General features: G+C 46.7%; 3 protein-coding genes across 3 annotated transcripts; 2 read left to right on the top strand and 1 right to left on the bottom strand.

Moving 5' to 3' along the window:
• Positions 1–924: 924 nt before the first annotated feature.
• On the bottom strand, positions 925–4,281 carry LOC120904273 (augmin complex subunit dgt3). The gene is made up of 7 exons (XM_040314155.1): positions 4,162–4,281; positions 3,955–4,094; positions 3,525–3,891; positions 3,155–3,459; positions 2,505–3,074; positions 1,336–1,513; positions 925–1,260 (listed from the first exon to the last, which is right to left on the bottom strand). The coding sequence occupies exons 1-7, from the start codon at positions 4,177–4,179 to the stop codon at positions 1,087–1,089; spliced, it is 1,752 nt and encodes a 583-aa protein (XP_040170089.1). The 5' UTR covers positions 4,180–4,281; the 3' UTR covers positions 925–1,086.
• Positions 4,282–5,294: 1,013 nt separating this feature from the next.
• LOC120904035 (leptin receptor gene-related protein) lies at positions 5,295–6,573 on the top strand. Its single transcript, XM_040313753.1, has 4 exons — positions 5,295–5,420; positions 5,704–5,778; positions 5,842–6,016; positions 6,106–6,573. The coding sequence occupies exons 2-4, from the start codon at positions 5,711–5,713 to the stop codon at positions 6,211–6,213; spliced, it is 351 nt and encodes a 116-aa protein (XP_040169687.1). The 5' UTR covers positions 5,295–5,420; positions 5,704–5,710; the 3' UTR covers positions 6,214–6,573.
• Positions 6,574–7,751: 1,178 nt separating this feature from the next.
• LOC120904367 (testis-specific zinc finger protein topi-like) lies at positions 7,752–9,735 on the top strand. The gene is made up of 2 exons (XM_040314284.1): positions 7,752–7,938; positions 8,041–9,735. The coding sequence occupies exons 1-2, from the start codon at positions 7,901–7,903 to the stop codon at positions 9,530–9,532; spliced, it is 1,530 nt and encodes a 509-aa protein (XP_040170218.1). The 5' UTR covers positions 7,752–7,900; the 3' UTR covers positions 9,533–9,735.
• Positions 9,736–12,028: the final 2,293 nt, after the last annotated feature.

Raw genomic sequence — 12,028 nt, 5'->3', positions numbered from 1 at the left:
TTCGAAGACAGGGACAGGACCCCAACACCATCTCATCCCTTCTGCGGGTTGTCTGCGGTTATTTGCATTTATTGGTGGTTTGTGATGTGATGTCAATTTTAGTTTCGTTTTCCCGTAACCATGCCCCCCCCCCCTTGCTGTTGCGGGTTAAACATGGACGGATGTGTGTATGTATCCGGGTCTAGGGATACTGTTACTGTTTTTGGTCACCCAAGTCCCTGCCCATGTCTGTGCCATGTCTTTCCGTTTTAGGTCAATTTCAAGATGCTCGCGTTGGATTATTCCAAGGCCGGCGCCAAAGTTAACCCAGCCACACGACAAAGGGTGAAGAAATAAGTAAGTAAAACTCGATTGCATTCCACTGGTGGTGGTGGTGAGAGGCAGATTATGCCCGCACAAAACCAACAAGCCATAATACCACGCGCCTTTATAAAGTGAAACAACCCCTTTCTTCCGTTCTTTTTTTTTTTTTTGCAAGCAAATATCCTTTAAGTCAATAGCCTACAGGATGCGATCGGGCCACGTTCTTAAACCCCCGGAAAAGCTAGTTTCGGTGACCGTAAAAAAGTGGGCAAGTGAAGTCTCTTTGTATGTGTTTATGTGTCTCCTATAAAAAACGCAACACAATCGATACCGGGGGCTGTTTTGAGAGCGATATAGCGCGAAGGCAAAAATTGGATTACAATCGGATTATGGTGCAAATAAAACCAAACACATTTTAAATGGAATATGTTTCGCTTTCGCGGGGTAAGTGGGGCATATGAGGCTTAGCGTGTGGGGTAGAGCCTGCAATAATTTACTAGCCAATAAGTGTAGTTCGATTGTTCGATCGGGTTGGTTTGATTGTTTTAAACGCGAGTTTTTACTCGTTGGTAGGTTCTAGTTTCTTTCCCGGATTCAAGGTGCGGATTACAATATTTTGTTTTGTGTGATAATTAGACTAAAATACATAAGTAAATATTTATTGTATGATTGTTACAACTAATATGCCATCCAATACCACCTCATAGTGTTGTGTTTTAACGTTGCAAATACCACATCTGGTTGGAAAGGAACAAAGCCGTTCGTTAAACTTACCGGAGCCAGCTAAAACTTCACATCATCGGCAATCGATTTACACTTGATGCCGGAAATGCCCTTGTAGCTGGCCGTTTTGGACGCTTCGGCCGTTATTTCCTTGATGGCAATGGCGACCTTTTTCGGCTCGGTCAGGAACCAAATCCACAGCCGCTGGTTGTACAGCCAAAACTTTTTGTTTTGCTGTAATTAAAGCAAACGAAGATTTAATTGCAGAAGACAAACTGAGAACGAATACAGTTGGTCTTTTCAACAAACCTTCGGTTCTTCGATGTTCTGCACGACATCTTTCCGTACGTTGCGGAAGTCCCGCTCGAGCTGACCCAGTGCGTAGGTGAGCTTTTGGACGCGTTCCAGGTACTCTTGGTCGTAAAATTGAGGATAGTTTAGGGGACCATCGAAGACGAACCGGGACAGCAGTTTCTCTTCGCGCGCTCTGAAACAAATAAAACCAAAATTAGCTTGAGGTCAGGTGCTGCAAAATGTCACTGTCATTGTCATAAATAAATCTGACTGAAACAAAATCTATGTCTGCGTCACGCATTCAATTGTGATAATCAGAGATGATGCTTCGTGTGATCAATGCATGCTTCGAGACATTTTTGCCACCAACGCTTGGTCAGTCACTATGTCATGACTTTTTTTTTACTTTGATCAGTTCTGCAAAATGTCACTGACATAGTGACGTGACAAATTCCGACAGAAACGAAATCATGTCAGCGTCACGAGTTCTACTGTGATGATCAGAGGTGAGACTCAAACAGTTGTTGCGACCATCACATGCTTGATGACATTGTGACATTTTCTGTCGATGATCATCACGATATTCATGGGAGATATGCGGTGCGTTCGAGTGGTCACAAGCAATAAAATGATCATGGTTTCTCGCTCTGTTTGACCCGACAGACCATCGAACCAGACAGACTGAGAAAAAATGCTCATTTTGCTGCTGAATACACCCCAAGTATATTCCAAGAATATCGTGATTATCACCGACAGAAAATGTCATGACCAAGTGAGTGACCAAGAGTTGGGTGTTAAGAAAAATGTCACCAAGCATGTGATTGATCCACCAACTGTTTGAATATCACCTTTGATCAAGTCGGTTGTAAGCTGATTTGAGCTTCGTTTCAGTCATGAGTGTTGGTGACTGAAACAGTGGCTCTTGGCAGCACTGTTCACAGCCAGATAAAATCATTATTATGCTTGCGCCGACATTAAGCTCAGCTTGTCAGTCAGAGTATCGCGTTGGACTCAAGCATTCGCATGTCGCGTTTCATTGAGTATCAGCAATGAACATCAAGCTACCCTCAGATATGATCATTCTTTTCATTGCTGAACATCTCGAGATGCTCATGACCTTTTTGCAGCACTGCTTGAGGTCGCTTCGGTAACGGCACCCCTTAAAACTCCCTCCCTTTACGTACAATTGCTTCAGCATCTCGTCCGCCTTTCGATGGTATTTTCCTTTCGCAATCGAGTCACACTGTTGCGACAGCCGCTTAAGCAAACCGGAAAAGTGCTGAAGCGATACTTTCATTCCACGGATCGACTCTTCGCCCGGTCGCTGCTCGGTGGAGCTGTCTTGAGCTGCACTGAGCGCGTACAGCTGTGCCAAATAGTCACCGTACGCTTCCTCCAGCGCACCGTTCCGTTCGATCTGGCGCATCGTGTCGATGCGCCGGAAGCACCGCTTGGACTCGCCGTTCATCTCGTCCGCATTGTCGAACTGGTCGCGTATCTTCTCCAGATCGAGCTGCATCAGCACCCACAGCAGCTCGGCGTTCATGAGCTCGCGCGAGATGCTTGCGTCCAGCCGCTGGATGTACTCCAGCCGGCTGACGGCACGGTTCAGCTTGACGCGGTTGTTTTCGTACAGTACCGATTCGATCTTCAGCTCGTTCACCTGCCTGATGAGCGTGTCTAGCTCGTGCTTCAGCAAATCCATCCGCAGAAGGTCCTGCTCGTTGGTAGCCCTCAGTTCGAGGCACTGTTTCCTACAATTGCAACCAAAGAAAAGATAAACTCAGAAAATCAGACCTATTTTGGCAATGGTTGCCTGGCAACCGCTGCTTACTTTAGCGCGGACACTTTCAGCGGCATCCAGCTATGGCCCTGCAAGCGCTCGACAAGCTTCATCACGCCCGCATACTCGCGCTTTGCCTCCAGCAGCTTCAGCTCCTCCTCGTCCAGGCGCATCTTAATGCCCTCCAGCTCATCAATCACCTGCTGGTTGTCCCCATCGTCCGTTGACTTTGAGTTGTCGAGCCGTTTCACGGTGAAGTGCTTCTTCACGTACAGCTCCAGGTACTTTAGAAACTGGTCACACTTTGCGTCGAACTGATCGATCGGCATTTGGTAGATGAAAAGGGGTGGATTTTGCTGAGAAGAAAAAACACAAACTCGTTACCGTTTTGCAAGCCGCAAACGATCACCTCCACACCTACCCGTTGATAGTAGCAGTGTTGCAAATCCGATATCTGCTGCTGCGTTGCCTGCTGACTCTCTTCCAGCTGTCGAGCCATTTCCACACTGTTCGTGGCGACCTTCTCCAGCACATACTCCTGGTCCCGCACGGAACGCTCCAGCTCGGACAGCTCCTTCGTGAGCGCGAGGTCCGTCTTCTTGGCACCGTTCAGCAGCTTCTCGTACTTTTCCTCCACCTCCACCAGCTGCTCGAGCTGCAGCTCCAATGCTTCCACATCGCGATCCGTGTGCTCGAGAATGCCGCTAAACTCGTGGTTCAGTGCGTGCAGTTGCTCTTCTAACTGTGCATCGTTCAGCACGGTTCCATTGCGATCGAGCTCTTGGTAACTTTGAAGACAAACAAAAGGGGTGAGAAAATGCATTACACAAGCACTGTGCGACAACACTTACTTCTTCAACAGCATGTCCGTAACGAGATTGTCATCGTCAATTTTGGTGAACCAATCGAAAAACTCGCGAAACGTTTCATCGTGTATGATCCACAGGTGGCGCACGTCGATGCCGCCGATCTTTTTAAGCGTTTCCAGTACCTTAAAGGGAATGGGAGATCATTATTTATGTTTCTTTGCTACGAATTAGGTGCACAGTCGGCCAAACCTTGCTAGATTCTTCCATTTTGTATGATTTTACAGGGTCGCTGTTGAATGCCGTACAAAATAACAACACAGTACAGCGCCAAAACCGTTCAACGGCTGTTTGATTCAACGTGTTGACAGTTCTGCTGGTCCGTTACCCAATGAACATTTTTGTGGAGCATATTTCCCTTTCCCAGAGCTCACTTCTCACTGGTTATTTTCGCTCATGAAATTCATCTCACTATCATATGGGAAAACTCTGATTTTTTATGAATATTCTTCCATGCTAAAAGTAAATGATATTAAAGGAGCAATTAGTCGTTTATGTTACCATATTTAATGTAATTCTCTAAAACTCTAGGAATCATTTAGTTAATCTTTATCTAGGCCGGTTGGCCATAAAAAAGATTTTTATTTTACACTAACAGGATTACTCCTGACTAAAGCTAAACTATGAACTACATCTTGCTGATGCTAGACTTCGACTTCGACTGCCTAAACCTAACGAGCTAATATTCTAACGAGGCCGCTGGTTGCTGGCTGCATTGGTCCGTTCTCACGATCGGTCTGCGTGTCGCATTACTTGCGCATGTCGCCGTTGTCCGCTCGTGGCCGGTGTAGCGTTACATCTTCGTCTGCTCGTAGCCGGTGTGGAATGCCGGCTTGCAGTCTGGTTTCTAGCGGGTCGGTCTAACTATTTCCTATAGTGAGACACTGGATTCGCAATTATCTGAAAAAGAAACTTTAATTTCAAGGCATCTAGCAAAGTTTGTTTCAATGCCTTTTTAAAAGCAAATTCTTGTGCCCTATCGCAGCTACAGTAATTTAAAAAAATGGCATAAATAACATTACTTATTAAAATGTAAAAATACGAAAGAATGTGAGTGAGCATGGAAAGTGAGCAGAAGAAAATTACCTTGTGGAATAATATCCCAGCATGCTATAAAATATTTTATCCCAGAAAAGAAGAGATACAATCGCCCACAAAATAAGCAAATGGAACCTTCATTAGCATAAAAAGTGAAAATATTTTGATAATTCGATCAATTTCTGATTCAAATTTTGGTGCAATCTAACAAATAAAATTAAATAATAATAATCAATTCATAAAATACCTGCCATCATCAAACCGTTCCCATAAAACCGGCTGCATTGCCGACAGGGCACACACCGTGCTGTCATTGCAAAACGTCAAACCGCTTCTACCAGAACGTCAACACAACAAAAACAGATTGGGAAACAAGGAAAAGCCCACAGCAAAAATGGCAGAATCACTAAAAGGTAAATCTTGTTTTTTCTCATTACATTGCTTTTCCAACCAGTTATGCAGCTGGTATTATCATTGCTCCATAGAGGAATTGCAATATCATACGTAGATAATGGTATTCATACCCGTAATACTATGATTTCGTGTTTCTTCTTTCATGCTCTGTGCGCCGTCCTTCGACGATGAATAATCACCCCAAACATGCACAGTGTAAGTGTCCGGCCGAAAGTTTTCGTGTTATTGATAAGCTTTCTCTCATAATGAAAGTTTTTTGTTTCGATTTTTTACTCCCTTTAGAATCGTTATGCTAGCCATGCTTGGCTCGATCGGGATGACGATGCTCATACTGGCCTGTGCGCTGCCGACGTACAAGTAAGTGGCGCATTAATTGGATTAAAGTTACAAAACAAATTCATCATCCGTCTCTGCTTTCAGCTTATGGTGGCCAATATTCGTCGTGCTGTTCTACATACTGTGTCCCTTCCCGACGCTGATTGCCAAGCGCATCGAATCGGATGATCCGGCCCGCGCCGCCAGCGCTATGTTTGCTACGATCGGTATTGTCATGAGCAGCTTCGCCCTTCCGATCGTGCTTGCCCGTGCCGAAGTGGTGCGTTTTTGTCTTTGCTCCACACACACAAACAGCTATCGTGGCTTACATTTCTTATCCGGATGTTTTTTTTTGCCTTTTTTTTGCAGATCCAATGGGGCGCTTGTCTACTTACGCTGGCCGGTAACGTTGGCGCCTATGCGACCATTCTGGCGTACTATTTCGGCTTCGAATCGGGCGATTCCAACATGTGGTAAAGTGATAACCCATCCTCATTATCTCATCCTTAATGTTCGTAGGATTCGGAAAGGGGCTTATTCGTGCTGTTCGAGAGCTGTATCAAAAACACGAATTTTCTCCCCTCCCCCCGTGACAATGCATGCAAGTATTGTATGCAACATAAAATCGGACAATGCAGCGGGTCCGTTGGATTGCGTTGCTCTGGTGGTATGTTTTCCATTAGCTACAATACTTATTTTTCCTTATTTTGTCGAAACCAAAAGGAGGAGGAAGTTTACCAACCCGAACTACGGAACTAAGTGTATAAATTATTTTACAATTCCTTATCGAAGCAGTTACTGAATAAAACGTTTAGAGAGATCGTATTATTTCACAAACCTTTTGCTCTTCGAAAGCTTCTATTCACTGTGGAAATACCGTACCAATATGAGAACATCATTCCGTTCGATCGACCCTCTTCTGCACGTTCTTTGTGACTGTTAAAGAGAATCAATAAAATACGTAAGTACTTCCCCGGTGCTAATCATATCGCAAACTGTTGCGTAGCCTCATCATCGTCGTCGTTATTTTCGCAATTCGCTTCAACATTCTGCACCCACGGGCTGTTACCGTAATCCTCGCCGTTACATGTTTTTATTGCGCCAGCACAGTCGTACAGTTCGCCCTACGATTAACTGGCTTTAAAACCCGGTTCCATTTTATTGGAAAGTGTTGCGTTGCTGCTCGGGAATTTGTGCAATTAAAAGCACAGGAAATAGCATGCACCTCCACAACAGGAATTCAAAGCTAATCCCTAGCAAGCGTAACGACCTACATCTTGCGTCGTTCTTCACGCATTTACAGGTTTATTCTGCTTTGCGAAACGATTTATGTACTGCATTAAAGGAAGCAGCTTTAATGTGTATGTTATGCTGTTCGGTTTATTAAATCGTAGTTAGAAAACGATTCTGAATTTAAACTTGCACAAAGGTGTTACAGAAGTCAAATGTCTATTTTTTTTTAAATTAAAACTTGTTTTATAGGGCAATTTTATTTTGATGTTAATGCATTAAAAACGTGTTTTACTTTTTTCCAGTATTTTTTTATCTAACTTGATATTTCGTTAAATAGACGATTATTGTTTTTCTGAACATGGTTACTATGATTATTTCAAATACATTTGAAAGAGATTGAAAGTGAATGAAAGGTCCATACAACCAAGAAAGAGACAGAACATTTAGTATGCAGCCTTAACTGTTGCTATAGGAAACTGCGAACAGAATCGCCATTTTGAGCATACATCTTTCAATAACCATGGCAACACCATACACAAATAAGAGGGATACAGATTTCAGAGGTTTTCCATATTAGCAGGACAAAAATGTACTGGAAATGAAGTGGCTGTCGAAAATGTTCAAATAAGAGAGGTTTTTCTAATTGGAGAGGTGTCAAATAAGAAAGGTTCACTGTATGATAATAAAAGTAAGCGACATTAATAGAAAAACGTGTAATAAAAATGGTCTTTAATTTGCCCTGAGCCTAGCGCCTGCTGATGGTTGCCATGGTAATAGAACGTAGTAGCCCTGACCGCCGCACACAAGAGTCTGCGGTTACTAATTTTGCGACCGGCTTCGCTCATTTGAACTTCACTTTCTGGCGGTGTCAGATGTGTCTTGGATTGGTGTGCCGCAGTGTGCTTTGCTGTGAAAAAAATCCCATAGTAAAATGTCGGGCAATACACTCTTTTCGTACTGGAAATTTAGGTAAGCAGCGAGTCGTTCTTTTTTTTATCACCAAGCTCTACCTAAAAACTAACGCAATAACGATTTCGCAACAAATTATTGGTTCCCCCCATGTTTCCAAAGACGGCAGGCGGAAGAAACTTTTCGCAGTTCGTCACGCCGGCTCCGGCAGAACATAGAGTCCTTGCAGCGCACACTATTGCAGGATTTCGGCACGGGCATCGGAGCAGGCGGCAGTGTTAGGCTCGCAAGCTACAAAAAGTACACCTGCGACCAGTGTCTGCGTAAGTTTGTGCACGAGAGTGGTCTCGCTCGACATGTTGCAAAATTTCACCCGGACGTGTCGACTAACGTGGAGCCGCCACCGGAGCAGCAGCAGCAGCACCCGGAGCTGCCGGCTACCGACTGCAGTGACTCGAAGCCAACGTCGGCGTCCGAAGCGTACATCGATGCGGTGGTAAAGTGCCGGCACAGCGGCGCAATTTTTCCCTCCGCCGAGCAGTACCTGTGCCACGCCATGCGCTACAAGTTCTGGGAGCAGCTGTTCGCGGCCGAGCCGGAGGAGCGCGAACGCCCGGCCGCCCTGCTGCGCCGGCAGTTTTCCATCGTCGCCGTGCACACCGTCCTTCACTGCGAGTACTGTGACGCGTGCTTTTCCGACTGTGCCGGGCTGTTCGCGCACGAGTCGCAACACTCGCCGACCGGTGGCTTCTGGTGCACGTTCTGTCGGCTTCACTTCCCGACGCTGACCGATGTGCTGGCCCATCGGGCAGAGTGTCTGGAGGGGAGCAGCTTCATCGGGTGCTACTTCCAGAACGTGCAGCTGCAGTACTGCTGCAACGTGTGTATGGCCCTGTTTGCGACGCTGCCCGAGCTGTACGCCCACCGGTACGACGAGATTCACATCTTTCCCCGCCGAATGGCCCGGGCAAAGGGGCAAGCGGACGGCTACGGCGGGCTGTGGGTGTCCTGCGAACTGTGCGTGTTTGTGTGCGATCACATTGAGCTGCTGCTGGTGCATCGGGCCGAATGCCATCCCGGCGGGGCGGTGACAAACAAACCGCCAACCATGGCGGCACCATCACCATCGGCCGGAAATCCACCGAAGCAGAAGCAGCAGCAGCAACAGTTGGCAACACCGAAACGCCCGGAGGGAGAAGAATCGAGCAACGAGCGGCCATATCTGTGCGAAAAGTGCGGCAAAACGTACACCCAGTCGAGCCATCTGTGGCAGCATCTGCGCTTTCACAACGGAGTGCGCCCGTTCGCCTGCGATCGGGACGGGTGCTCGCGCCGGTTCACGATACGGCCCGATCTGAGCGATCACATCCGGAAGTGCCACACCGGGGAGCGCCCGTACGAGTGCAACGTGTGCCACAAGCGTTTCCTGACCGGCTCGGTCTACTATCAGCACCGGCTGATCCATCGGGGCGAGCGGCGGTACGGCTGCCCGGACTGCGATCGGCGCTTCTACCGGGCCGACGCACTGAAGAACCACCAGCGCATACACACGGGCGAGAAGCCGTACGAGTGTGGCCACTGTGAGCGCAAGTTCCGGCAGCGGGGCGATCGCGAAAAGCACGTGCGCGTGAAGCACAAGAAGTTTAGCAAATGAGGCGACGGTGCGGTTTGATTTGTTTGCACCGTTTTGCGCATACTGTTCCTGTATTTTTTTGTTTAACACGATGTTTGCTTGTTTGTATTTGTTCGCTATGGCGCAATTAATTTATTTTAGCTTGTAACCCAATACCGCCCAATAGAGGTGGTAGAGTAGAGAATAGAAAATTAAATAAAATATTTATTAATTTTCGTTTCCAATTGTTTGCAGTAATCGTAGTAGCCATTTTCTTTTGTGAGTAGTGGTGGGAGCCCGGAATCGGACCTACCCGATTTGGACTCTGTCTTCGCAATCAATTTCGAAGCCGGTTCTGATGCTGGAATCGATTCCGATTCCAGAGATCATTCCGGAGCCGATTCCTGAGTTGTCTCCGGAGTCGATTCCTGAGATGACTCCAGAACCGATTCCTGAGATGAATCCGGAGCCGATTCCTGAGTTATTTCTGGAGCCGATTCCTGAGCTGACTCCGTAGCCGATTCCTGAGCTGACTCCGGAGGCGATTCCTGAGTTGACTCTGGAGCCGATTCAGGAGCCGACTCCAGAGCCAATTACGGAGTTTTATCCGGAATCGCTATAGGTTCCAGAATCAGAGACGGCTCCGGACTCGGAATCAACCTCGGAATCGTAATTTGTTCCGGTAACAGAATCAGAATTGACTCCAGATTTGGAATTAGCTCCGGAATGATAAGCCGATTCTGATTTCGAAGCCGATTGTAATTTCGAAGCCGATTCTGATTTCGGAGCGAATTTCGATTCAGGAAACGATTCCAATTCCGCAAACCGATTATGATTCCGGAGCTGATTACGATTCCGGAACTAATTCCTGTCCCGATTCTGATTCTAGGACCAATGTCGGAATCGATTCCAGAAACCGATTCCGTACCTACTATCCGGTGTCGATTCCAGAAATCTTCGGAGCTAGCCGGAATCGATTCCGTCGAAAACTTAATTTTTCCCATCACTATTTTTGAGTTTAAAAATAACCCCACCGTCATCGTTTGACGTTTAATTTTGGAGGTTATTTTCCGCGGCCTATCAGCAGCCACAAAGTTGTGCAACGCACAAGAGCAGGAAAGCATTCTCCGCCTCCTTCGAAACCTGCGGCACGTGAAGCACCAGAAAGCACTAATACTAACCTAAAAAATGTAAGTTTTTCCTGTTAATTAAGTGAAGCAACGGATGTTTACAATTGGGTCGTCTTTATTTCAGATCATTTCGAAGTGACCAATGGCCGAAGTGAGCAGCATCTTTGACAATCACCTTCACGTGCGATTGCTCAAATTTAGGGCCAACAGCAACTACAGTCGCGTACGCGTTACTGCTCATACCGATGGCATCGGACCGGAGGCTGGCCTGATGTTCCTGTGCAATTGCTGTATGGGGAGCTTTTATAGCCCCAGCGACGTGTCGTGCCGATTCCTGCTGGTTTTGTATTACCATCTGTACGAGCAGCATCCGCACTTGCTGTGCGTAGCGCCGCTTGATGGGCCAAAGGAAGACTGTTAGATTGTGTAAGGGTTTTTGTGCAATGTTCCTTAAAACCTGCGACAAATGTAGGAAGTAAAACCCACTTTGTGCCTAAGAGCCAACTCTTTCAAAGTTTTGATTTTGAGGTTTATAATTCAACGATTCCAATTACGGGAGGTTGGTCGTCTGTGTTCTTCAAATCTTCCCAAGAAATTGCAAGTTTCCGCATGACCTAGTTGCGCGATTGAATCGGACCCAGACACTCCATTATATTTCCCGTCAATTGTACGCACTTCTCCTGGTTCCAATATCCTCCTTCGCTTCCACAATCCAAAAGATATGGTCGAAAACCAAACATTTGTCAAAATTCACCCCAAAAACATCTAGCAGCCATGGAAATGAATTTCGAAGGCGGAGATCTTCAATGTTCCAGAGCTTCAAAAAAAAAAAAACCCAGCCTCCTGTGATACCCGTCAGCGGAGGGAAAAGGGAAAGAAAAACAACGCAAAGAGAAGCAGCTCATATCACACTCTCTGTCTGAAAGTAATCGAGCAGAACGTTGGCAAACTACGAAGCATCCACACCTGGGACGGACGGAACAGGACCGGGTGGGGTAGAATCCGGGAGAAACACACACTCAAAAAAAAACCAGTCATCCCGCCCCAGCAGTTTCAAGAAAACCCATCATTGAGGGCGCGCGAAATGATGTTTCGATTGCGCTGATAATGGTGTGTGTATGTTGCCCGACCCGGACGAGTGATAACACGCGGCGAAAAGCTGTCTTCTTCCGCCCCTCGGGATCCCCATTCTACGACGATTCGTCCCTGTCTAGCGATGTGTAAACAGACGGGATGGACTGCGAAAAAGACTGCGCCCCCCCCCCCTCTTCCCCTTTACGTTACAGTTACCCTAATCGCAGCCCGCAGCCATTCAATCTGTCTAGTCAGCCGGCAATAGCCAGTAGTCAGTGGGATCTTCACCGTATCGCGGGATAGCAATCACCGTTCCCGAGATGACTCGTTTTGG

Source organism: Anopheles arabiensis, chromosome 3 (assembly GCF_016920715.1).
Source record: "Anopheles arabiensis isolate DONGOLA chromosome 3, AaraD3, whole genome shotgun sequence".
Classification (NCBI taxonomy): Eukaryota; Metazoa; Arthropoda; class Insecta; order Diptera; family Culicidae; genus Anopheles; species Anopheles arabiensis.
Note: the sequence above shows the minus strand (reverse complement) of the source record. Positions and strands in the feature narration are given on the sequence as shown.